At 43.4% G+C, this 27,202-nt stretch overlaps 1 protein-coding gene across 5 annotated transcripts in view; it reads left to right on the forward strand.

The window, feature by feature from the left end:
• Positions 1–27,202, forward strand: part of STK31 (serine/threonine kinase 31) — a 369,252-nt gene that overhangs the window by 330,804 nt on the left and 11,246 nt on the right. For all 5 annotated transcript variants that reach the window (XM_040352870.1, XM_040352874.1, XM_040352872.1 and 2 more), the window contains 6 exons: positions 2,162–2,242; positions 2,328–2,453; positions 9,134–9,259; positions 10,499–10,585; positions 20,263–20,412; positions 24,760–24,879. In XM_040352870.1, coding sequence (XP_040208804.1) covers positions 2,162–2,242; positions 2,328–2,453; positions 9,134–9,259; positions 10,499–10,585; positions 20,263–20,412; positions 24,760–24,879 — 690 coding nt within the window. The remainder of the gene's footprint in view (positions 1–2,161; positions 2,243–2,327; positions 2,454–9,133; positions 9,260–10,498; positions 10,586–20,262; positions 20,413–24,759; positions 24,880–27,202) is intronic.

Genomic DNA, 27,202 nt, shown 5'->3' on the forward strand with positions numbered 1-27,202 from the left:
TGGCACCATCTGGTGGTGAGCCGTTGGTATTACAAGTTATTACCACCAGATGTGTAAGCTGGCGCCATCTGGTGGTGGCCGTTGGTATTACAAGTTAAGCATTACAAGTTAAACAGCAATTCTAATGTAATTTTTCACTATTTGCACTGCTATCTTCTTCCCTCTAATTAGAACCCCCAAACATTTATATATATTTTTTATCCTAACACCCTAGAGAATAAAATGGCGATCGTTGCAATACTTTGTCATGCCGTATTTGCGCAGCGGTCTTGCAAGCGCACTTTTTTGGGGAAAAAATTACACTTTTTTAAATAAAAAAATAAGACAACAGTAAAGTTATCCCCATTTTTAATAATATGAAAGATAATGTTACGCCACGTAAATTGATACCCAACATGTCACGCTTCAAAATTACGTCCGCTCGTGGAATGGCGTCAAATTTTTACCCTTTAAAATCTCCGTAGGCGACGTTTAAAAAACTCTACAGGTTGCATGTTTTGAGTTACAGAGAAGGGTCTAGGGCTAGAATTATTGCTCTCGCTCTACCAATCGCAGCGATACCTTACATATGTGGTTTGAACACCGTCTACATATGCGGTCGCTGCTCACGTATGTGTTCGCTTCTGCGCGCAAGCTCGTCAGGACAGGGCGCGTTTTCTGGCTCCTAACTTTTTTAGCTGGCTCCTAGATTCCAAGCAAATTTGTCAACCCCTGTGATATACTCATTACATGCAAAGCAAGATAGTTCAAGCCGTGATTTGTCATAATTGTGATGACTATGGCTTACAGCTCATGAGAACCCCAAATCCACAATCTCAGAAAATTAGAATATTACATGCAATTAATAAAACAAGGATTGTACATGGAACAATATCGGACCTCTGAAAAGTATAAGCATGCATATGTATTACGTACTTGGTTTGGGCCTCTTTTGCAGCAATTACTGCCTCAATGCTACGTGGCATGGAAGCCATCAGCCTGTGGCACTGCTGAGGTGTTATGGAAGACCATGATGCTTCAATAGCGGCCTTTAGCTCTTCTGCATTGTTGTGCATTGTTGAGCTGTAAGCCATAATCATCACAATTATGACAAATCACGGATTGAACTATCTTGCTTTGCATGTAATGAGTCTATCTCATATATTGGTTTCACCTTTTAAATTGCATGATATTTAAATTTTTCGACATTCACCTGTAGTCCATTTGGGAAATATAGTTACAAAACCTTTGGGCTGCCAAGGTTCGCCGTCACTGCCCTAGGGAGAAGTTTTTTTTCTACACCCACCTGGACAGGAAGAAACATATTCAAGGATGGGTAGAGTTGAACTTTGCCACAAACGGTATCCAAAGAGAAAGGTCAGCACATCCCAAAAATCAAACAGATATTGAAAAGAAATTCTAATAGGGAAGGAAGGATAGCCGCTCCAGGTGAAGTGTGTACTTGCAATGATCCTCCTCACAGAAACCCCGGGTGCAGGCAATCCATCAAGCAAGGCAGAAAAAGAAAATGTCTTTCTGGACAACCGCACTCAAAGCGAAAAGTTGCCTTTATTGTAAAATCACAGCAGCACTACAAATCACAGCAGACCGGACTACTGACGCGTTTTACACTATTCCTAGTGGTTAATCATAGAAATTCTACTCGGTAGAAGCAGTGAGTCTCTTCAGGAGATAATCCTCAGGGGTAGGCAACCTTCGAGAGATGGAGATCTACTTGAACGACACTAATCAAGTCAAAGTTCAAGACCTCCCTCAAATTCACCCTGCTACAAAAAGTACACGTTAAGCAAAAAAAATGGGCAGTAGATAAAAGCAAATATCAGACATTTACTGAGATCTTAATAGCAAAACATGGAGTAAAAAAAAAGTCCCTTTTCTCAGAGTACAACAGTGCAAGCTAACTAAACATATATTGTATCTGTACGTATGGGAATAATCAAAACACAACCCTCCTGAGGTTTTCAATTGCTCCATCCTGTTCACCCTATGCTTTTGGTACAATTATGCCAGAGCCTAACCCTATTCGCCACAAACATTTCAAAATTATCAAGGGGAAATAAAACTGCGATAGAAAAAAGACACTAGCCTTTTCAGTTTTCAAACTTGTAGGACTTGATGGATGTTTTTTTCCCTTCATCTAAATGTATGTATATTTCTTAAGGTACAATTGAGCACTTTGGTGCAGAAGTTGTTTCCTGAGCTACCTCTGATGTACTCTGATGCAGGAATACTTAACCATATGGTGAGAATAAATGTCTTTCCTCTGTATTTGTTTGGCTGTAGCGATATTCAAGTTTACACTTAGTCCCTTTTTTCAACCTCCACAGTGCTCTGGGGGCCTTCTTTCAAGCAGTATGGAGAGGATACTGTTTGATGCAGAGCCAATGAAAGAGTTGAGCAACAAGCGACCACTTCTGTGTACTGAAATCCAGGATAAGAAAATCTTGCTGAAGGTCTTGTATATACATAAAAGAAAATTCTTTGAACTTGGTGGGGGGACGTCTTGCCTTACAATCTGTTTCCTTTCTTACTAATTAACATTTTTGACAAGAAAATGTCATGCTACTAAACAATATAGAGTGACAATTGTATGTACTTGGTGGCCTTGTCCTTTAGGTCATCACTTCCAAAAACTGATCTTCATCTTTTTTTTTTTATAAACTAACAAGTTTTATTAACACAGTTGTGGATACTGTTTGAAACAAGCCAAGTGACCTAATTTATAACAGCTTACCTGTAAAATCCTTTTCTTAAGCCCCGGACCATTTTGCAGCTAAATGCCCAGGCCAGGTTTTGCGATTCGGCACTGCGTCGCTTTAACAGACAATTGCGCGGTCGTGCGACATGGCTCCCAAACAAAATTGGCGTCCTTTTTTCCCCACAAATAGAGCTTTCTTTTGGTGGTGTTTGATCACCTCTGCGGTTTTTATTTTTGCGCTATAAACAAAAATAGAGCGACAATTTTGAAAAAAATTCAATATTTTTTACCTTTTGCTATAATAAATATCCCCCAAAAACATATATAAAACTTTTTTCTTTCCTCAGTTTAGGCCGAAACGTCTTTTTCTACCTATTTTTGGTAAAAAAAATCGCAATAAGCGTTTATCGATTGGTTTGCGCAAAATTTATAGCGTTTACAAAATAGGGGATAGTTTTATTACATTTTTATTAATTATTTTTTTTTTAATACTATTGGCGGCGATCAGCGATTTTTTTCGTGACTGTGACATTATGGCGGACACTTCGGACAATTTTGACACATTTTTGGGACCATTGTCATTTTCACATCAAAAAATGCATTTAAATTGCATTGTTTGTGAAAATGACAGTTGCAGTTTGGGAGTTAACCACAGGGGGCGCTGTAGGAGTTAGGGTTCACCTAGTGTATTTTTACAACTGTAGGGGGGTGTGGCTGTAGGACTGACGTCATCGATCAAGTCTCCCTTATAAAAGGGATCACTAGATCGATACGCCGCCACAGTGAAGCACGGGGAAGCCGTGTTTACATACGGCTCTCCCCGTGCTTCAGCTCCGGGGAGCGATCATGGGTTATGGGCCACCTTCAGGTAATGGACACTGGCATAATCAAGACCGTAAGTTCCCCTCGAACCCCCTCCTGCATGGGGAGTACCTCGGTTTTGTAGCACAGCAATATATAATAATCCCAAAAGAGGGGAGGGACCTCTGTGTCCCGTGCTGTAACTTCAAGAAAAGGATTTTACAGGTAAGCTGTTATAAAAATTATATTTCTTTACAGTACATCACAGGACACCAGTAATTACCACATTGGATGTGCCAAAGCAATGCCATCTGAGGGAAGGGAGACTCCAACAAACAAAGCAGACCTCTGTCAGACATGAGGACCTATACTGCCACCTGCAAAACACTGCGCCCAAATGCGGCATCCTCCTGACACACATTCACTCTGTAAAATGTTGTGAATGTTTGAACAGATGACCAAGTTGTGGCTTTGCACACTTGAGCTATGGAGGCCTGGTGATGCACTGCCCAAGAAGTGCTAACTGTCCTGGTGGAGTACGCTCTAAGACTGAAAGGTGGAACTTTCCCTTGTAAATCATAAGCTTGAGTAATAATCTGATGAACCCATCTAGAGATGGTCGACTTGGATGCTGCCTGTCCCCTCCTGGGGCCTCTTGGCAACACGAACAACACATCCGTTTTCTGAATCTGAGCAGTTGCTTCCAAATAGAAGCTAACTGCTCTTACTACATCGAGAGAATGAAATGACTCTTCCACTGCCAAATTTGTCTCTGGATAAAATGAAGGCAGCAAAATATCCTGGTTAAAATGAAAACTGGATACTATAGGCAGAAAAGATGGCCGGGGACGCAATACCACCTGGTCTTTATGAACTATCAGAAATGGTTCTCTGCAAGATAATGCTGCAAACTTCGAGACTCTTCTTGCGGAAGTTACCACAACCAAAAATACTAGCTTCCATGTGACCATGGGTAACGGGGCCTCGCACAATGGCTCAGAGGGATGCTCCTGAAGGACTGACAATACCAGATTCTGATCCCATGGGCAGATCGGCGACTTGATCTGTGGATTCATGTGTGTTTCACCTTGCATAAAGGCCTGTACTAGGGCGTGAGAAGCAAGAGCTTTTTGGAAAACTGACAAAGCTGAGACTTTACTTTTAATAGTACTCAAGGCTAGCTTAATTTCTACTCCCAACTGTAGAAAATCTAGAATCCTGCTTATGCGATATTTACGGGGATGCCATCCCTTGTTTTCACACCAAGAAACTTAGGCCTTCCAGACCCTATAGTAGATAGCTCTAGGAGCTGGCTTCCTAGCATTAATCAGGGTGGTTACCACTGAGCCTGAAAGCCCCTGATCTTTTAGAACAAGGCCCTCAACAGCCAAAACGCCAAATTCAGCGCATGTAAGACAGTGGAATACCGCCCTTGTGACAGCAGATCCTGGTGAGCTGATAGAACCTAAGGATCTGTCACTGCCATCTTTACAATCTCTGCATACCAGGACCTCCTGGGCTATGCCGGGGCCACTAGGATCACTTGTTTCTGTTCCCCTTTGATCCTGCGCAGCAGAAGCAACTGAACTGGAGGGAACGCATAAATCGGAGAAAACTGATCCCAAGGGGTTACCAATGCATCTGTCCCTCAAGCGAGTGGGTCCCTTGTTCGGGACACAAACTTGCCTAATTTGGTGTTGAACCTGGATGCAAAAAGATCCACGTCCGGGGTACCCCATCTCCAGCAAATGGCCAGAAAGACATCTGGGTGTGGGGACTATTCCCCTTTGAGCAATGGCAGGCGGCTTAAGAAGTCCATCTGCCAATTTTCTACCCCTGGGATGAACACTGCAGATAGGCAAGAAACATGTTCTGCCCAAACCAGAATATGGTCTACCTCTTTCTGGGCCACCCGACCCTTGGTGCCGCCCTGGTGATTGATATAGGCCACTGCCGTGGCATTGTCGGGCTGAATCCTGACAGGGTATCTCAGAAGTTTGCCCGACCAAGCCCCATTTTTAAAATGTTGATGGGCAAGGTCTTCTCAGACTGACCATTTCCCTTGAACAGCATTCTTTTCTAGTATTGCTCCCTAGCCTACAAGGCTGGCATCGGTAATCACTATTTTCCAAGTGATTGTTATGAAGGTTTTCCCCTTCTGTAAATTCTCGGTTAGCCACCGCTTGAGACTTTGGCGTATGCTTGGAGTCCAAATGCATTGGACAATCTAAGTCCTGGCTTCTCCTGCTCCAGGCAGACAGGATACTGTTTTGCAACAGTCTTGAATGGAACTGAGCATAAGGGACTGCTTCTCCTGACTGTGTGCATCTGATCTCTTATTGCGCAGACTTTTGCCTGGGGTAAGAACACCACCTTGTGGGCTATGTCTACCACCAGATCCAAGTACTCCAGTCTTTTTACTGTCCGTAAGGATGTTTTTTCTAGGTTGATAATCCAACCCAGATGCTCCAGATACCCGTCCATGCTGGCTACACTCAGATCCAGACCCTTTATGATCTGATCGATCAGTAATAGGTCATCTATGCATGCCTTTACCACTATATCCTAGGCTCTAAGTCTTGCTAACAGCGGAGCCAGGACATTTGTAAACACTTGTGGTGCAGTGACCAAACTGAAGGGCAAGGCCACACTAAAAGTGTTGCTGCTCTACTGCGAACCGCAGGAACTTCTGGTGAGCAGGGATAATTGGAACATGGAGATATGCGTCCTTGATATCTATTGACGCTAAGAACTCTCCTCCCCGGAGGGAGGACACCACTGACCGAATTGATTCCATGCGAAAGGAGCAGATGTTTAGAAATCAGTTCAGACCCTTGAGATCCAGAATGGGTTTGACACGTCCATTTGGTTAGGGTACCATAAAGAGATTTGAGTAAAATCCGATTCCTTGTTCTCTTGAGGGGGTCTCTATGATCACCCCTTGAGACGGCAACTGGTCTAGTGCTTGAAGCAATGAAGCCCCTTTTTATCGGATGCTTGGAAACGCTCGATTTTAGAAAACGAGTCAGAGGAAGTTCCCGAAACTAGCTTGTAACCTAGAGAAACTATAAAGATGGCCCTGCCCCTGCCAGGCTCCTGCAAACTGCAAACCCTTGTTTACAACTTGATGTTACAGGTAAGCCTATATTAAGGCTTACCTGTAGCTAAAAAGGATATCTCCTAAACCTGCATGGTTTAGGAGATATCCCTGTATTTGCATGTGCCGACGTCATGCGGCACATGCGCACTTAAGCCAACTGAAGTAATGGCACTGTGCTATTGCTTCAGTTGTACTGTGCCATTATCGCGGCTCCGGCCAATCACAGCTCCGGAGCTGCGAGATCCGGAAGTCACTACGGCACAACATGTTAGCGGCCAGAGGGGGAGACGTGGACTGCTGCAGGGGCTTCGAATGGAGGCAAGTAAAACATAATCAGCTAGTATGCTATGAAAACTAGCTGATTATGCCTTTGTCTTGAAGGTTTTTTCTTTTTTTGAATCATGGGTTTACTTTTTAAGGTTCTACCTTTTTAAGCCATAGCATTCTTCGCATGTTTATCAGCAGACGAGCGAGACGTGACGTCTGATGGATGGAATCCTTAATGGCGTCAACTGCAAAACAAAGGGCCTCAGGAAGGTCCGGGACCTCTTCCCCTCTGATGGCCTGTTTCACCTTAAGGAATTGACAGACGCCAATAGCTGCTATCTCAGGCTCTGCAACTGCACCAGCCATAGCAAATGAGGCTTTAAGCAATGACTCCAGTTTTTTGTCCGCTGGATCGTTAAACACCTGAACATTGTCGTCTGAACAAGTAAAACTATTATTCAAGGAAGAAACAGCATCTACTGCTGGCACACTCCATTTCTTAGTAAATTTCTCCTCCATAGGATGAATCTGAGAGAATCTCTTAGGAGGAATAAAATGCCTGTCTGGGTATTCCCAGTCCGCATAAATAAGCTGTTTTAGCAACGGGTGCCTAGGAAAAGCATGTGCTCCTTGGGGAGGCCTTGGAAAACCCAGAGAGCAAAGGGGGGGCCTCAGCCGACTATGTTAGGGGCAACTTATAACCAATATGCACTGTCTCAGTGAGCGATTGAATTAAGAACCTTTTGAGACTGTGAGGTTGCGAATGCTTCCTCCGGGGCTGAGCCCTCTAATGTGGAACCATCCTCATGCCCTTCCAATGGGTCCTCTAAAGGCACATCAGAATCCTCTACCCACTCCTGATCCGCAGACTGGGAGGTGGATGCGATCAAACCAGCCAGAATTGTAGTCAAGTCATCGTTAGTGACATATGCAGAGGCTGAAGTGTTGGAGGTAGCTAGAAAGCCTGACAAGGGTTCAGCTTGGTCAACTGTTTCAGGGCTTACAGGGGAAGCAGGTGCTGTGGAGTTGCGACTAGGGACCTGACCGCTGCGCTTTTGCACCCCTTCTCCCCGTTTCTGCCCCTCTCCTTCAGAAATACATAGTCCTAGGCATAAAGCAGAGGTACTAATTACTATGCATCTATTGCTGAGCTCAGTTTTAGCAATTTTAATATGCTGCTATCAAATGCCACAGCTCAGATGCTGAACAGATGAGCCTTGAAAAAATGCCTGTCCCCAGCAACCCCAACCCTTGCATGCCCTGTAAAAAAGTATCTGTCTCTCGGTCTGTGCAACCTGTACTAACACGGCTTGAGTTTATAACAATTGCCGGTTCGCGCCTGCGCCGTAGGGCAACGTGCGCGCTGATCCATTTGCACACCGGCAGGGCCGCTCCCCACCCCCTGCAGTGTCTTTTCTTATAAGAAGAGAAACGGAGATCCACTTGATGATCCTGGGTGAGAGGGAGAGGTCTCACTGCTGATGGAACCCCAAATTCCCCCCCTCAGGTGGCTGACGAACTGAGAGAGAGAGGCAGAACTCCAAGTGCTACTGACAGACCTTTAAACCAGGGAGGCATGGGATTCTGACACCAGGTATGCTACTTCACACCCTCTACTGGTAGGAGAAAATACAGGCAAGATTCAATAAAAGAAGCCCACAAAGGATCTTCTTAACTTGCCATTCCCGCCGTAGGGTACTACCGGAATTATCAATTACCCAGTCTTCACCCACCATGGTGGGCTTGGAGTCATGCCAGACCTTCAAGGATGGGATCCCCTTTAATTTATTACTGTCCACTGCCTTGGACCTGTATAGCGCCCCACCAGACCAACCTGTGGTATAGCAATGTGACCAAGGCACTGGATCCCAGGGCCCAGCTCTCCTAAAAGCGTTGCAGGCATAACCTTGTTCTTTGGTATTGAGGCTTGGGTACCATCCACTTTTGCCTTGTTTTGACTTTTTGAATGGATCCGATTGTATAGTTCCCTGGCCCTGGCTAGGGCCCTTTTGGGGAGCATAATGTGACTAAGTGACCAACACCTTGGACACTGGTGATAAAACTGAGGTACTCCCCATGTGGGAGGGGTTATATAGAGGGGGGACTTCTGGTCTTGATTATGCCAGTGTCCATTACCCGAAGGTGGCCCATAACCAATGTAGGAATTACTGGTGCTCTGTGTCCCGTGATGTACTGATGCATGACATTTTAAGCTTTGTATCTTTAGATAGAGGTACACCCAAATGAGTACTGTAATGTGTTTCTAGGGGTATTCAGTAGGAGCGGACACAGAAGAGCAAGTCATTGTAAGGGCTGCAGAATTTCATAAAGCTTGGCGGCTGCAGAAGGAGGAGTCTGGAATAATGGAACTACTTTACCTGTTTTTCTGCAAAGTAAGTATATTGGTGTATGTTGCCAGGGTCTCTTGGCTTCTAATTGCTATTGCCAACATGGTGAAAAATCAAAAGATGGTATTCGTTAAGTCTAATAACACATGGTAGTGATCCTTTGAAAATTGACAAGTATGCTTTTGTCAGTGTCTAATCTGCTCCTGTATTACTATCATAGCGACAATGGTCCAGTTTACTTGTAAGTTTATAGGCCGTCTGGAATAAAATAAATATATGGGTCCGGAATCAGATACATCGGCGCATATTTCTGCCGGCGTAGCGCATCTCGTATGCGCTACGCCGACGTAACAGAGAGGCAAGCAGAGTATTCACAAAGCACTTGCTCCCAACGTTGCACCAGCGTAACGTAAATTCTTCGAGGTAAGCTGGTCCAATTCAAAGTAGGTGGAAGTGGGCGTGATCCATTTAAATGAAGCGTGACCCCATGCAAATGATGGGCCGAACAGCGCATGCGCGGTCCCGTGGAACCATCCCAGTGCGCATGCTCAGAATCGCGTTGGAAATACTCCCTAAGATACGTCGAATCACTGCCTACGACGTGAACGTAATCTACGCCCAGCCCTATTCACGTACTACTACGTAAACGACGTAAAATACAACGGCTGTTCCCTGGTCCATACCTTAACATGACTTGCACCTGCTTTATGAGGCTTAACTTTACGCCGAACGTTCGATTTGCGTAAACCGTGTATATGAATGCGCCGGACGCAAGTACGTTCGTGAATCTGCGTATGTCACTCATTTGCATATTAGCAATGAGGCGGCCAGCGTAAATATGCGCCCAAGATATATGCCGGCATAGGAAAGTTACGTCGGTCGGAGGAAGCCTTTTTTCAGGCGTATCTAGTTCTATGGGCACAGCGCGCATAGATACGACGGCGCACATTTACACTTACGCGGCGTACGTCGGCGTAAGTGCTATGAGAATCCTGGCCAATGTCTGGAGAATCCCAGGGGCCATGAGGCTCGGATGCCCAGAACATCTGGTAAATTACTTTTCTGATCTTTCTATTGTTTCCATTGGTTCATTAGTCTTTCTGCTTGGCTATAAAATTCAAGGTTGTTATCCCAATCCTCCAGTTTTACTGCTGTATAAATGACTAACCTGAAATGTCTATCTTCTAAATAAAGTTTGAAGGTGCAGTAGAGAGACTGCAGGGGTCTGGCAATTTTTAACAGTATCAGCAGTTGATGCAGTTTGGTTTTGTTCTCTATTTACAGTCTGATCCTGTGGTATATTTGATGGTTCCCTTTTATGCTGGGAAAAGCCTGGGCACTGTCCAAACACTTAATCCTTTGAATTCATATGTAAGTATATTTGTAGTGTTGTCTTCGTATGTTACAACTACCCTTTCCATTTTTAGCAGGGCTAAATGTACAACTCCTGCCCACAGAACTACTTTGTTGCACAAGTATTTGATGTTGGCAGGTGCATAGTAGTTCTTAATCCTGAAAATGCTGTTTAATGAGATCTGCCAGTCAGTGGAATTATTCCTCACCAGAATCTGCCGTTTCCATTAAATACATGAACAGTGAAACAATTACTTTTTTTTGTGGAAAAGAGGTAGAAAAAGGAAAACAAGCAGACAAATTGATACTTTTTAGTGGATAGTGTTTTTAAATATTACCCAAGTATTTATTTTTTAACTACATCTGTGGGAAATGGGCATTGGTAGTCTGCCATGTTACCAAATCTCCATGTTTCGCTATTTTAGGTACTTACACAATTTTCAGGTGCTCCCCATCAGTCAGATATTTACCAACATAACGGTATTAACTGTAAGCAAACCTAAGGCATGCTATGTCACACTTAAATAGGACTGCAGTGTCCTATTTATAGGACATCAGCAGTTTGTCATTTAGGAGTAGTCCTAACATTCTAGTCACTCTAGCTACATTGTCAAAAGGATAAGACTAAGGTTAATAACTGTGTGGCGATCAGTTGATGAAGAAAGAAAAGTTCAGTTGTTAGACAGAGGCGGGATAGGCTTCACTGCAGAGACTAGTTTTTAGGAGTGTGAGATCGCAAGACAGATTAGGCTAGAGATTTCCAGAGGATAGGCGAGGCTCTGCAAAAGTCCTGGATGCAAGCATGGGAGGAGGAGACAAAGGACCTACAGAGCAGGAGGTCATTGGAAGCGGAGAGGATGGTTTGTGTGATATTGAGACTAGAGTGGTAATGACATTCAGGGCAGTGTTTTTGAATGGTTTTTGTGGCACCCAGGAGCCACAGCTTTAGTGTATTTTTGTCTTTTGAGATCAATTACAGAAAGCACTGTTGCATGTGTGTGGGCATATTTTGCAAAGTGCAAGATGGCGGTTGCGCATCTCAGTGGCCAAAGATATGCTGCGACTATGGCTCCTATTACCACAAATGTAATAGAAGGGAGGAGGCAGGGCAACATTAAAACTTGTTTAGGGTGAAGGTCCATTAACTTAATAAATATGCAAGTTTTCAGGATGCCTTAGATCTCCTCTTTGAGCTTTATAAAATTCTGAAAATCCCTTTTAAAATGTTTTATAATCATAAATCACAAAACAAAGGATAGCCACATAGTTTCAGGGAAAATCACAAAACAGTGCATAGCTAATCCTTGGACTGTTGGGTTATGCACCACCAGATAATTGAACATTGGCAAATGGCAAAGCTTGACCCCAACATAACTCTTATCACTCCTAACACTGCCTCAGTTTTTTTTTTAGTCAAAGAAAATAAGAGGGCGCCAACCCCACTCAATATGTGCCTATTAATTTTATTAAGACTGTTGCCCCTTTAAGTGTCCAATAACACAATCACAAACCGAAGTAGACGCTAATCTTGTGAAAGAAAAGTGAGCTCATAAAACATATAGGGCCAGATTCACAGCTGAAATACGCCCGAGTATCTACTGATACGCCGGCATATTTTCAAATTTGCCGCGTCGTATCTTTAGTTTGAATCCTCAAACCAAGATACGACAGCTTCTGGCTTCGATCCGACAGGCGTACGGCTTCGTACGCCTTCGGATCGTAGGTGTAATACTTCGGCGCCCGCTGGGTGGAGTTTACGTTGTTTTCCGCGTCGGGTATGCTAATTAGCTGTTTACGGCGATCCACGAAGGTACGTGCGTTCGTCGCATTGTCTTACGTCGTCACTAGTCGGCTTTTCCTGGCGTATAGTTACGGCTGCTATTTCTTGGCTTATATTTAGACTTGCCATGTTAAAGTATGGCCATCGTTCCCGCGTCGAATTTAAATTTTTTATTTTTTTTGCGTAAGTCGTCCGTGAATAGGAAAGGACGTAACGCACGTCGCCGTTCAAAAAATTACGTCGATTCAACGTCATTTTGCGCAAAGCACTGCGGGAAATTTCAAAACGGAGCATGCGCAGTACGTTCGGCGCGGGAACGCGCCTAATTTAAATGATACACGCCCCATTTGAATTAGGCGGACTTGCGCCGGACGGATTTACGCTACGCCGCCGCAAGTTTACAGGCAAGTGCTTTGTGAATCAAGCACTTGCCCGTAAAACTTGCAGCGGTGTAACGTAAATGTGATACGTTGCGCCGCCGCGGATTTACGCAATTCTACCTGAATCTGGCCCATAATGTCACACATATGCAACCAAGTATAAAAATGTAATAAGTAAAAAAATATATCAGTGTCCATAGAAATTGTAACACAATCTTTAAATCGCTATGCTCCTTCATGTGCAGATAAATTGTGCACTCACCAGACCAATATGGTCAAAAATGCAGCTGACAGATACTCAGTAATAGATCCAGACTCACAGATGCTATCCGTCAATCTTCTTTTGAGAATCCCCAATAATTCTCATGCACCAGATAAGAGCAATTTAGAAAATAAAAGCAAAAGATGGAAAGTATATAGTGTAGTATGTTTTATTCAACTTCAATAGTAGAAAATATATGCAATGCCACTCGCATGGTAAAGTGCCTGGAGAGGCATCAACACAAACTGCTCTCTTTCCACTGGGAGTCAGAACTGCACCGACACCCGCAAGCCACAGAGCCCCCGTGCATTTCACAGACTCTGAAGTAACACAGGGGATGTAACTTGAAGTGACCTTTGCAGCTTTGTTTAACCTTGAGGTTTAACTGTCAAGAAGATCTGTAAGTGCATTTTCTAAGTTCTACCAGGTAGATTGTTAAGCCCAATTTCATACCAGCTTTGGCCCTTTAGACCATTCTTTGAGCTGCAGGCCCGAGGTACCCAATTGTTTTTTCTTGAGCCCCTTAGCCTTTGTCAGTGATGGCGAACCTTGGCACCCCAGATGTTTTGGAACTACATTTCCCATGATGCTCAACTACACTGCAGGGTGCATTAGCATCATGGGAAATGTAGTTCCAAAACATTTGGAGTGCCAAGGTTTGCCATCACTGGCCTATGTTGTCCACTCTTTTGGACTGCTGTTGGGCATCTTGACAGTCCGAGAATTCCTGTGCTCTCAATGAATGAGGAAGTAGTCTTTTCTTAGATTCCAGTTAGGAACACAAGTCCCCCCTCTATTTGTTTACATGCCGTCAATGGCACTTGCTGCAAAACTGAGATATGAAAGATATGGATGGAGTTATCTTGTGCTGGCTAACTTTTTTCTTTCTTTTTTTTATGCCAGTGTCCACTCTCTTCTATTCTCTAGATGGCAGTATAACCCAATAGTCTGTATTATCAATGGTTTTCAAGGAAAATAATTGAACAGTATGTACAAAATGTATACACCAATTTACAAGGAGGAGCAATATTATTTCGATGCTCCTCGTTGTACCTCTGTGCATAAACATAGGTTTTAGAGCCATTTTCAGAAATGTAATAAAGCTGTAGTTTAACGAAGCCAACGTGTGTACCAGGTTGTACAGGCAGCTGGATCTTGATGAAATCTTCACTGCAGACATGCCCAGTCCTTTTTTGTCTTTGGACTTTTGGCGCGTGGGAGATTAATAGCTTTGGGTCACTGGGCTGAATTTAATAGAAATTTTTCCCAATGGGAACCCGCCATTTCCTCCTCTTTATTGAGAAAAGTTATTTCTTTGTTTCAAGGTTTCACTGCCTCTAACATGACCTGTGAGTGTATCTGGTAACTAATCCGGCTCCCCCCCCTTCACAGATTGTGTTACAGGCAGTGAAACCAATGAAAAAACTTATCTGCATGGAGGGAGGTCACCGTTGGAAATTTTTTTATACTGAATTTAGTCTGGAGACCCGAAGCAATAAAAAACCTGCACAATGGAAATTGAGAGGAATGGCATCCCTGCAATGAAAATTTCTTCAGTATCCACCTGCTTGCACTATGTGGGACATTCTACATTACAGATAGATAAGTTAGCGCATTAAAGATGTAGGACTGAAAATATTTTTTTTAAGTGTGATGAACATGCCCCATCGCACCCTTTGCTGTGATGCAGCAAGGCAGTGCATTCTGGGATTTAAAGCTTCCTGGATGTCGCATGACCTACAGGAAGTGATGGAAGCAAAAAATATATACAAATACATACAATTTAAAAGCCTCCGTGAATGAGGTAAGAGATGAGCACATTTGAATTGCTGGGCCAGAAATAACAATAGAAAACTTCTATTTATTATGAAAAGTGAAATTCTGCCCAAAAAGCCTTTAAGCACAAAAAAAGTTTTATAAAGCATCTTTAAAGTTTGCATCTTTTATTCACCTAAGTCAGCCAATCAAGGGTTTTATTTAAATCAAAACCTTCTGGTATTACATTCCAAATACATGTCAAAGTGTCAAGTTTGTTAATTGGTTGTAAAATACAAAATGCTATAAAACGCTTGACCTTAGGGTATTATCCTCCCTTTTAGGAGATTGACTAGGCAGAAAAAACAGCATGTTAAGTGTTAAACACTCCACGCAGTACAGTACCTCCCAGGGGGTGGTTCCACCGGGTACATCCCCACACTCTGTTCTGCATCCCCAGTTTTTTTTCTGCCTAACAAGGAGAATGATATGGCTCCTCTGGGCCCATGTGCTCTGGAGATTTTTTTGCAATTTTCTTGCTTTTCTTTTTCATTTTTCCTGCATTTTTGGATCCTGAGATCTACAATCAACTGCCGACTGGGTGACAGGCTGGATCCTCAAGCCTTGTTGTCCCCCCCCCCCAATGTTCGGCCATCGAGCGTGTGCCGGCCTTTAGCTATGCGCTGGGCCGTCCACGACATGCCCCGTTGCTCCAGGGGTGGCCGGTGAGCTATACGCTCCAGGGCACACATATGACCTGGCTCTATGTCCGTGTCACAGTGTGCCGGGCCGACAGCAATGCCGTAATTGTGCGGACGTTAATTCTGTCTTCAGCCGGTGGTCGCAGAATGGGTAAGTAGCAGTCCCCTCGCTTTGGCGGGTGATGCGGCTGGTGCAATACTGGGGAGGTCGATTGGGGGTCCGCCCTGCTTTCCTCTCTGCCTTCCTCTCCCTCCTTCCCCAAGATCTGGGTGGTCGGCCGTGAGGTGGGGGGGTCCGCCTGGGGGGCTCCATCCTCTGGCTGGGGGCTGTGTCTGCTATCGGGGGTGCTGTTTGCTGCCATGTGTGCGGGGGGGCCTGCCTGGGTGTTTGCTAGTGTGACTGGTGTTTTACTGCACTATCGCAGCCGCCATTCTGGCGGCGCCGGGCGCCTTTATTATAGATCGATGGCCATTTTCTTGTAGCCCGCATGCTTTTTGCATGTCAGCGGCCATTTTGGAAGGGGTTTTTGCCTCTAGTGGCTAAAAAATCGGCGCGAACGGCTTCAGCACACTTCCTGAGGGACAGCACAGCACGGGCAGCGCTCTGGGGCAGACAACAGCAGTACAGCCTGGTCGGGTGGTCCTCTGGGGGGTCCCCTGTTCTCTGCTGCGGCCGGGAGGGTGGCTTGTGGGTCTTGCCTTGCAGTCCAAGGGCGGCAATTGGGTGGGTCAGCATGGCGTCCGAATCGGAAGCTTCTCCCCAAGACATGCCAGCGTTAACCCTTGGTGCCCCTGTTCCTGCGGCCTCTCTGGATGCTATGACGGCAGTCCTTGATGCTCTGTTGCCAGAATTGAAGCGCCGTGTGGCCAGAGGGGGATAAAAAGCGCCCCCCTCCCCACGCCTTCTTCTGGGGATGCCTCCGACACGGAATCGGGCCCTGCTACTGCTCCTGGCCCTGGTTCCGAGGTGTCAAAGGATGCAGGCCTAGTCCACACGGACAGTGAGGATTCTGCTTCCACAATCTGGTAAAGGGAAGGAGCTTCGCTGTAGGCAGAGGCCCTCCTTTGCCACCCCAATCGCATTTTTCGTCCGCCTGGTGGGGCAGGTAATCTTTCCCAGGGCGCTAAGGCACCCGCTGAAGGGCAGAAGCGCCCCTGGTTCCGCTAGCCCAACAAGCCTGCGGAAAAACCTGCTTCCACATGAAGGTCTGACCCCGCCCATCTTTCGGGTTGGGGGGCCGACCTCGTGGCTCGGTGGAGGTCTCTTCTTACCAACCGGTGGGTTTGCAAAGTAGTTTCCTCGGGGTACAAGATAGTTTCTCTCTTGTCCGCCAAACAGATTTTCCTTTCAACCTCCAGGTTCCTCCGGGTCGTCGAAAGACCCTGTTTGGGGCTGTTCAGGATCTGCTGGTCAGGGGAGTGCTTGTGCCGGTTCCTTTACTGGAACAGTTTCAGGGGTTTTGCTCCAATCTGTTTGTAGTCCCCAAGAAGGAAGGGGTCCGTCCAATCCTGCATCTCAAGGCCCTCAACTGTTTTTTCAGAGTGCAAAAGTTCAGGATGGAGTCGGTTCGCTCTGTAGTGGCGGCACTCCATCAAGGGGATTTCCTGGCGTTCTTGGATATCAAGGACGCGTACTTGCATATCCCCATATGCGCAAAGCACCAGAGATTTCTGCGCTTTGCTGTCGGGGAGGACCACTTTCAATTTGTGGCCCTCCCTTTCAGCCTGGCTTTGGCGCCAAGGGTTTTCACCAAGGTGCTCGCTTTGAATCTGGCCCTGCTGAGGCAGCGCGGGATTGCTTTTGTAGGATACCTGGACGACCTTCTGAGAGCTGCTTCAAGCTCAGAGTTAGAGGTAGATGTGTCTATCACCTGCCAGACCCTCTGGAAATTCGGTTGGCTGCTAAATGTTCAGAAGTCGGTGTTGGTACCGTCTCAGCGCCTGGAATACCTGGGGTTGGTCCTGGATTCCTCGAAGGCAAGAGTTTTTCTTCCCACGGAGAAACTACAGACACTGCAAACTGCGGTGAGGCGGTTGGCGACCCAGAAGTGGTCGTCGCTTCGCTTTTGAATGCGAGTTCTGGGTCTGATGGTGGACTCCTTCAAGGAGGTTCTGTATGCTCAATTTCACACTCGAGTGTTAGAGGGAAATTCTGACGCATTGGGACAAGCTCCCTTCGTCTCTGGATTACCAAGTCCGGGTGAGTCGCCTGGTCAGGTACTCCCTATTGTGGTGGCTGACATCTCCGGTACTTCGGGCAGAGAAGTCGTTCCTGCCGTACCACTGGACGATGATCACAACGGATGCCAATCTCTCCGGCTGGGGGGGGGGGGGGTCTGGGGTGTTCGGTCAGCCCACGGGGGCTGGACTCGGGATGAATCCTGCCTGCCAATCAATGTCCTGGTACTCCAGGCGATCAGGCTGTGCCTCTCCAAGTGGTCTCTGAGACTGCATGGTCGCCCGGTCAGGATTCAGTCGGACAATGCCACGGCTGTGGCGTATGTCAATCATCAAGGGGGCACACGGAGCTCGGCTGCAGCGGCGGAAGTCGCTCACATCCTCCGATGGGCCGAAAATAACGTTCCGGCTTATTCGGCCGTTTACATTCCGGGCGTACAGAACTGGCAGGCGGACTACCTAAGTCGCTAAACGCTAGACCAAGGAGAATGGACGCTACACCCGGATGTGTTTCAGAGTCTGTGTCTGAAATGGGGCACTCCAGACGTGGATCTTCTGGCGTCCCGACTCAATCGGAAGGTGTCACGGTTCGTGGCCAGGTCAAGAGACGCGTTGGCTCCATGGGGTAACTTTCGCCTAATCTTCGCCTTCCCTCCTCTGAGGCTTCTTCCTCGTCTGCTGCGCAGAGTGGAAGCCGAGGGGATACCAACAATCCTAATTGCTCCGAATTGGCCTCGCCGTCCCTGGTACGCGGATCTGGAGCTTCTGGTGGCAGATGTTCTGCAGTGCCTGGCTTTAATGGCCTGGCTATTGAGAGCCAGGTGCTGAGGGACTGGGGTCTGTTGGATTCGATAATCTCGACCATGCTGTGAGTGCGGAAGTATACTTCCCGGAAGATTTACCATCGTACGTGGAAGGCTTACATCTCTGTGTGAAGAGGTGAATTGGCACCCCCGTACATACGTGATGTCCCGGATTCTGCTGTTCTTACAGCGTGGAGTGGGTCAGGCTCTCGCCTTAAGTACGATTTAAGGGTCAGATTTTGGCCTTGGCTGTTTTCTTTCAGCGACGCTTGGCGGCGCACCCCCTGGTGCGTTCGTTTGTGCAGGGGGTTCGGCATGTGGCCCCTCCTGTGCGTCCTCCACTGCCTCCGTGGGACTTGAATTTAGTCCTCCCGGTGCTTCAAAAACCTCAGTTTGAGGGCATTAGGGAAATCCCTTTATTGACTCTTTCCCAGGAGGTGGTTTTTCTGGTGGCAATCACATCGGTCAGACGGGTGTCTGAATTGGCGGCCTTGTCTTGCAAGGCTCCCTATTTGGTCATCCACAGGGATAAGGTGGTTCTGCGTCCTTCCTAAGGTTGTTTCGGCCTTTTACATTAATGAGGACATTGTTCTTCCATCCTTGTGTCCTCAGCCGGCGAACCCAAAAGAGGCTGCCTTGCATTCCTTGGACGTGGTTCGAGTCCTACGGGTGTGTCTATCTGCTACGGCTCTGTTTCGGAGGTTGGATTCACTGTTCGTGTTGGTGACTGGTCCTAAGAAGGGTCTGGCGATCTCGTCGGCCACCATTTCTAGGTGGATCAGGCAGGTTGTGCTTCAGGCCTATGCCCTAAAGGGGCGGGCGCCCCCTTCACGGTTACGGCGCATTTGGCCAGGGCAATTATTGACTCTTGGGCTTTCCGCCATCAAACGTCTGTTTTACAGGTGTATAAGGCAGCGACCTGGTTGTCAGTCCACACCTTGTCAAAGTTTTACAAGGTGGATGTGAGTGCATCTTCAGATGCCTCCTTCGGCCGCAAGGTTTTGCAGATGGCTGTTTAAGGTTGAAGTTCCTCCATTGAGGAGCTCTGGTTTGTTTGGGGTGAAGTTGGTTTGCTGTGTTTTCCCACCCGTCGATTTTTTTGACAATGCTTGGGGACGTCCTCAAGGTCAATTGCTGCTGTGTCTGTCAATGAACGGAAGAGAACATAAGATTTTTGTACTCACCGTAAAATCCATTTCTCTGAGTTCATGGACGGACACAGCACCCACCCCTCCTTTGTTTGTACTGCTTGTTTACGAACTGGGGCTACAGAGCAGAGAGTGGGGGATGTACCCGTGGGAACCACCCCCTGGGAGGTACTGTACTGTGTGGAGTGTTGAACACTTAACATGCTGTTTTTTCTGCCTAGTCAATCTCCTAAAAGGGAGGATAATGCCCTAAGGTCAATTGCTGCTGTGTCCGTCCATGAACTCAGAGAAATGGATTTTACGGTGAGTACAAAAATCCTATTTTTCCATCCGTCTGGCAGATCGGGTGGAAATGGACAGGCGGTTTGTTTATATCTGATATCCCTATAGAGGAGACCAGGACTCTGTGTCAGTTCTGCATAGTGGAGCGGACACGTACCTGTCATCCACCTACTACAGTGGGGATCAGCGGAGCGATCCCCTGCTGAGCAAGCGGATTATGTTAAGCGGAGGTGCCCGCGTGAAAGGGGCCTTAAAACAGTGTTTTTTTTTTGTTTTGTTTTTAGCAGTGTACATAAGCCCTTAAAAACATTTTTGTCTGTTTTAGTATTTACAGCCATCTGTACAACTCATAAAACTGTATTAAGTAGCATACCTCTTTTACAGAATTCTTCTTTCTGTTCTGCAGGAGATTGTAAAAGTAATGAGCGGGGTGGCACAAGGCATGCAGACCCTGCATGCAGCCAATATAATTATTGGTTCTTTACATGAAAACAACATGTTTGTTATAAACCGAGAGAAAGGAATCATTGGGGACCTTGATTTTACTAGAGATGCAGTAAGTAGATTGCAGTTATTTCAGTTTTGACATACGTGGTAGTTGATTTTTTTTACCAGCTGATTTACCAAAATGTTTGATAAAACATGTTGATCAGATTTGATCTCTTTAGTGTTAATAGAAAGAAAGCCTTTTGTTTAATCATCTTTTGTAGTTTGTGTGATTGTCACCTTAATTTATAGGTTTGTATTTTGTGCTTGTTCAAGTTCAGATGCCACTTGAGAGATCTCTTTGCCTAGGATATGTTTATGAATTTCTACACTGGCCAGTTGTATTCTTGTCAGACTTTGCATGAAGTGTTTAAACTATGTAGAATTTTTTGACTAAAACTTATAAGTTTCAACCCTTTTGCTGTCATTCATGAGCAGCAACCAGAGAGGATTTTTACACATTATCTGTATAAATCTGACAAAAGCAGACTGTGCAGCTGCCAGACCACTTCCATGCACACCCCCTTTGCCAAAGTGTCAGTGCTGTACAAAATCAATACACTCCAATATCGCACCAAAGCCTATACTTAATCACTTCAATACAGGGCACTTTTACCCCCTTCCTGCCCAGACCAGTTTTCAGCTTTCAAAGCTCACACTTTGAATGACAATTACACTTCATGCCCAGGGCATTTTTTGCCTTTCCGCACTGTGCTACTTTAACTGCCAAAAAAAAATTTTTTTAACACAAATAGAGCTTTGGTGGTATTTGATCGCCATTGGGTATTTTATTTTTTGCAAAAAAGAGCAAACATTTAAAAAAATAAATTGTGTTTCTATTCGAAAATTTTGCAAATAAGTAATTTTTCTTTATAAATTTAGGCCAAAATGTATATTGCTACATATCTTTGGTAAAAACATTTAGAATGTGTGAAAGTTACTACAAGCTATGCTACGTATCATTGAAAATTGATAATTCATGATGTACTGACTGCCTATCTCATTTCTTGAGGCCCTGAAATGTAAGGACAGTACAAATGACCCCTTTTTGAAAAGTAGACAGTCCCAGGTATTTAGTAAGAAGACATTTTGCTTTCGTATTAATTACGGTAAATCTGAAATTCTTCTGGTGACGATCCCACCAGATACTGTATGATGTCTCAACTTAAAGCAGACTTTCCATTCACAGGCTGTAAGAGAGAAACACTACTCTAACTTGGTTAGGACATATAAACGTAATTAAAATACCGTATTTTTCGCTCTAGAAGATGCACCTGACCATAAGACGCACCTAGGAGGAAAACAAGAAAAAAATATTCTGAACCAAATGGTGTACTAAAATATTTGCTATGGACAGGGGCTGCCGACAGGGACTGGGGCTGCACAGATTTTGAAATTGTATTCTGACAGTGGGAACAAACGGTTGTGTCTTTACAACCACTCCATCTTAATGGAGAAACATTAGAGCCAGCTCACTTCAGCTGTTCTCGGCTATCAAGACCGACCGAGCATAGCCGAGAACAGCCAAAGTGAGCTGAGCACGGAAGAGCACAGCACAAGTGAACTGAGCGGAGACTTCCCCCTGAGTATGGCCGAGCCCAGCTGAGCAGGGACCCACCCCTCCCGCCCGAGGAAACTAAGCCGAGCCCAGGTAAATGGGGACCGCCCAGGACATTCACTGTATGCTGCATAATGGGGGACTCTGTGCGGCCGTCGGAACACGTGGGGTGCTTTTTTTTTTTTAGTGCGGGGGGGGGTGGCTTTCTTGCAGTGGCCGGGGGGAGTTACCAGCGGTGGCGGGGGGTGGTGCCGGCAGTGACAGGGGGGTGTTGCCAGCAGCGGCGGGGGGCAGTGCCTGATGTATATTTGGACCATAAGACGTAGACACATTTTCACCCATATTTTTTGCAGAAAAATACGGTAACCATTCTGCCTAGAATCCTTCTACAGTCATGGCCGAAATTGTTGGTACCCCAGAAATTTTTCCAGAAAATCAAGTATTTCTCACAGAAAAGTATTGCAGTAACGCATGTTTTGCTATACACATGTTTATTCCCTTTGTTTGTATTGGAACAACAGAAAAAAAGGAGAGGAAAAAGCAAATTGGACATAATGTCCTACAAAACTCCAAAAATGGGCTGCTCTGAGGACCAAAATTGTGGAAAAATATCAACAATCTCAAGTTTACAAGTCCATCTCCAGAGATCTAGATTTGCCTTTTGTCCACAGTGTGTAACATTATCAAGAAGTTTGCAACCCATGGCACTGTAGCTAATCTCTCTGGGTGTGGACGGAAGATAAAAATTGATAAAAGGTTGCAAAGCAGGATAGTCTGGATGGTGGATAAGCAGCCCCAAACAAGTTCCAAAGAAATTCAAGCTGTCCTGCAGGCTCAGGGAGCATCAGTGTCAGCGTGAACTATCCGTCGACATTTAAATTAAATGAAACGCTATGGCAGGAGACCCAGGAGGACCCCACTGCTGACAGACATAAAAAAGCAAGACTACAAGTTGCCAAAATGTACTTGAGTAAGCCAAAATCCTTCTGGGAAAACGTCTTGTGGACAGATGAGACTCAGATAGAGCATTTTGGTAAAGCACATCATTCTACTGTTTACCGAAAACAGAATGCCTACAAAGAAAAAACACAGTACCTGCAGTGAAATATGGTGGAGGTTCAATGTTTTGGGGTTGTTTTGCTGCCTCTGGCACTGGGTTCCTTGAATGTGTGCAAAGCATCATGAAATCTGAGGATTACCAAATAATTTTGGTTCCCACTGTAGAGCCCAGGGTCAGAAAGCTGGGTTTGCATCTTCTTCTTCTTTTACTTTTTCCTTTTCTCCTTTTCCTTCAATGTGTATTGCTTTTTCACAGTTATTTTATTATGTTTAATTTTCTTTTTTTTCTTTTTCTTTTTATTTTTCTTTTTTTTCTATTTTTTTTTTTTTTTTTTTTCTTTTTCTTTTTTTTCTTTATCTTTTTATTTTTCTTTTTTTTCTTTTTTTTTTTTTTTTTTTTTTTTTTTTTTTTTTTTTTTTTTTTTTTTTTTTTTTTTTTTCTTTTTCTTTTTTTTCTTTTTCTTTTTCTTTTTTTTTTCTTTTTCTTTTTCTTCTTTTCTTTTCTTTTTTTTCTTCTTCTTTTTCTTCTTTTTCTTCTTTTTCTTTTTCTTCTTCTTTTTCTTCTTTTTCTTCTTTTTTTTTTTCTTCTTTTTTTTTTTTTCTTTTTCTTTTTCTTCTTTTTTTTCTTTTTCTTTTTCTTTTTCCTTTTTTTTCTTTTCTTTTTTTTTTTTTTTCTTTTCCTTTTCCTTTCTTTTCTTTTTTTTCTTTTTCTTTTTTTTTCCTTTTTCTTCTTTTTTTTTTTTTTTTTTGTTTTTCTTTTTTTTTTTTTTTTTTTTCTTCTTTTTTTTCTTTTTCTTTTTCTTTTTCTTCTATTTCTTTTTCTTTTTCTTCTTTTTCTTTTTCTTTTTCTTTTTCTTCTTTTTCTTCTTTTTTTTTTTTTTTTCTTCTTTTTTTTTTTTTTCTTTTTTTTTTTTTTTTTTTTTTTTTTTTTTTTTTTTTTTTTTTTTTTTTTTTTCTTTTTCTTTTTCTTTTTCTTTTTTTTCTTTTTCTTTTTCTTTTTCTTCTTTTTCTTTTTCTTTTTCTTTTTCTTCTTTTTCTTTTTCTTCTTTTTCTTTTTCTTCTTTTTCTTTTTTTTCTTTTTCTTTTTCTTCTTTTTCTTCTTTTTCTTTTTCTTTTTTTTCTTTTTCTTCTTTTTCTTTTTTTTCTTTTTCTTTTTCTTCTTCTTCTTTTTTTTCTTTTTCTTTTTCTTCTTCTTCTTTTTCTTCTTTTTCTTTTTCTTCTTCTTTTTCTTCTTTTTCTTCTTTTTCTTTTTCTTCTTCTTCTTTTTTTTCTTTTTCTTTTTCTTCTCCTTCTTTTTCTTCTTTTTCTTTTTTTTCTTTTTCTTATTTTTCTTTTTCTTTTTCTTCTTTTCTTTTTTTTCTTTTTCTTTTTCTTTTTTTTTTTGCTCTTCTTTTTTTTCTTTTTTTTTTTCTTTTTTTTTTTTTTTTTTTTTTTTCTTTTTGTTTTTTTTTTTTTTTTTTTTTTTCTTTTTTTTCTTTTTCTTTATCTTTTTTTTCTTTTTCTTTTTTTTTTCTTTTTCTTTTTTTTCTTTTTTTTTTTCTTTTTTTTCTTTTTCTTTTTCTTTTTTTTCTTTTTCTTTTTCTTTTTTTTTTTTTTCTTTTTCTTTTTTTTCTTTTTCTTTTTTTTTTTTCTTTTTCTTTTTTTTTTTTTTTTTTTTTTTTTTTTTTTTTTTTTTTTTTTCTTTTTCTTTTTTTTCTTTTTCTTTTACTTTTTCCTTTTCTCCTTTTCCTTCAATGTGTATTGCTTTTTCACAGTTATTTTATTTTGTTTATTTACTTTTTTTTTTTTTTGCTTCTGAAGGAGCAGAGGAGTTCTGCCACCATGGTTTGTTTTCCACTGTGGACAGCTCCTGAAGTAAAGGCAGGGCGGACTGTTTCTGCTGCCACAGACGTCTATACCTATGGAATGACCTTGCTATGGGTATGTCTGTTTCCCACATGATCAGAATGTTTGACATTTAAAATATTACATTTATATTATGTGCTGTATATAATGTCTTGTGTATCCGGTTGAGAGAGAGCGAGAGAGAGATTAAAGTGGAACTTTTATGCAGAAAAATTATGTCCTGATCACTTCAGGCTGGCCTCTTTTGTAAGTATACCTATGTAAAACATTAAAAATAAGTGCATATACTGTTTAAAGTCCAGTCTCACCCTGCTTTGCACATGCTCAGTTGCTCTCTATTTTTAACGCTGTGCTTAAAATCAATGAGTATGTAGGGGCTAATCTGCTGAATGCTTTGATGAAGAGGGAAGGAAATAAAGCATTAGGAATGAAACTGCAGAGGAAATGCAGACTAGGGAGAGAGAACTAAAAAGCAGGAGAGGTGACGGGGCAAACTCTGCTGCTAGGATGACACAGAAAAAAGTTAAACGTACAAAGATAGTGTTTTATCTCCCTGATATTCTGTCCTTTCTCACCTAGCAGCACCATTCTTTGCGACTAAGCACTGTAGAACGTCTGTCAGCCTTTCCCTGACCCACGAGATACAATCAGGGCTAGAAATGGCATACCATTTTTGTGACTAAGGAGAGAGAGGGAGAGTTTTTAATAAGGAAGTGACCTCTGGGCTTCAACGAAATAGCGGCCCCAATAAAAGACACAGGAGCAATGCTGAAGGCAATTTACAATGCACACTAATTTTGGTAGTATAAGTAATTAATGTGGAATGCAAGTTCTTTTGTTAAAGAATATTAATTGTTATGGCTAAAGTTTTGAGAAATATAGATGTGTGAAAGTTTTTGTGTCCAGAGTTCAGCTTTAACCACTTAAGCCCCGAGCCTGTTTTTCAGATTCGGTGTTTAAAAGACTAAAACTGTGTTTTTTGCTAGAAAATTACTTAAAACCCCCAAAAATGATAGAAAAAAAAAGAAAAATATATATATAACACCCTAGAGCAGGGATAAGCAATTAGCGGACCTCCAGATGTTGCCAAACTACAAGTCCCATGAGGCATAGCGAGACTCTGACAGCATCAAGCATGACACCCAGAGGCAGAGGCATGATGGGACTTGTAGTTTGGCAACAGCTGGAGGTCCGCTAATTGCTTATCCCTGCCCTAGAGAGTAAAATGGCGGTCATTGCAATACTTTTTGTCACACCGTATTTGCGCAGCGGTCTTACAAGCGCACTTTTTTTGGCAAAAATTCACTTTTTTTAATTAAAAAAATAAGACAACAATAAATTTGGCCCAATTTTTTTATATATTGTGAAAGATAATGTTACGCCGAGTAAAATGATACCCAACATGTCACGCTTAAAAATTGCGCCCGCTCGTGGCATGGCGTCAAACTTTTACCCATAAAAATCTCGATAGGCGACATTTAAAAAATTCTATAGGTTGCATTTTTTGAGCTACAGAGTAGGTCTAGGGCTAGAATTATTGCTCTCGCTCTAACGATCGCGGTGATACCTCACTTGTGTGGTTTGAACACCGTTTTCATATGCGGGCGCTACTCGCGTATGCGTTCGCTTCTGCGCACGAGCTCGTCGGGACGGGGCGCTTTAACAATTTTTTTTTTGTTTTCTTATTTATTATTATTGATTTTATAATTTTTTACACTGAAATAATAAAAAAAATGTATCACTTTTATTCCTATTACAAGGAATGTAAACATCCCTTGTAATAGAAAAAAGCATGACAGGTCCTCTTAAATATGAGATCTGGGGTCAAAAAGACCTCAGATCTCATATTTAGACTTAAATGCAATAAAAAAAAAAAATTGTCATTTAAAAAAGTGACAACAAAAACATTGTCTCTTTAAGACGCTGGGCGGGACTGACGTTTTGACGTCACTTCCGCCCAGCAAAGCTATGAGGATGGGTGGGGGCCATCTTGCCCTCACTCGAGTCCTCACTGATCAGGCAGCAGCACTCGATCTCCTCCGCCGCTACCGACGGCTCCGGTAAGCGGCGGAGAGCGGCGGGTGGGGGGGCCCTCTCCCACCACCGATAACGCCCACTGAAAAGATGGATACCTCGGTTGTGGCAGCAGCTGCTGCCGTTACCGAGATATCCATCTTTAAAAAGAGGACGTACATATACAGTGGGCGGTCGGGAAGTGGTTATTATCTAAACCAGTTATTCATATGTATCTCTTTACAATTGTGACTTTGACATGATTTTTAAGCAGAAGGACCTTAAGTGAGATATGGCAGAGCTAGTACATTTAACCCCTTGTCGATCGCTGCACGACGATATACGTCAGCAGAATGGCACGGCTGGGCATATCAACGTACCCCTA

The sequence above is a fragment of the Rana temporaria genome, chromosome 5 (genome assembly GCF_905171775.1).
Source record: "Rana temporaria chromosome 5, aRanTem1.1, whole genome shotgun sequence".
Classification (NCBI taxonomy): domain Eukaryota; kingdom Metazoa; phylum Chordata; class Amphibia; order Anura; family Ranidae; genus Rana; species Rana temporaria.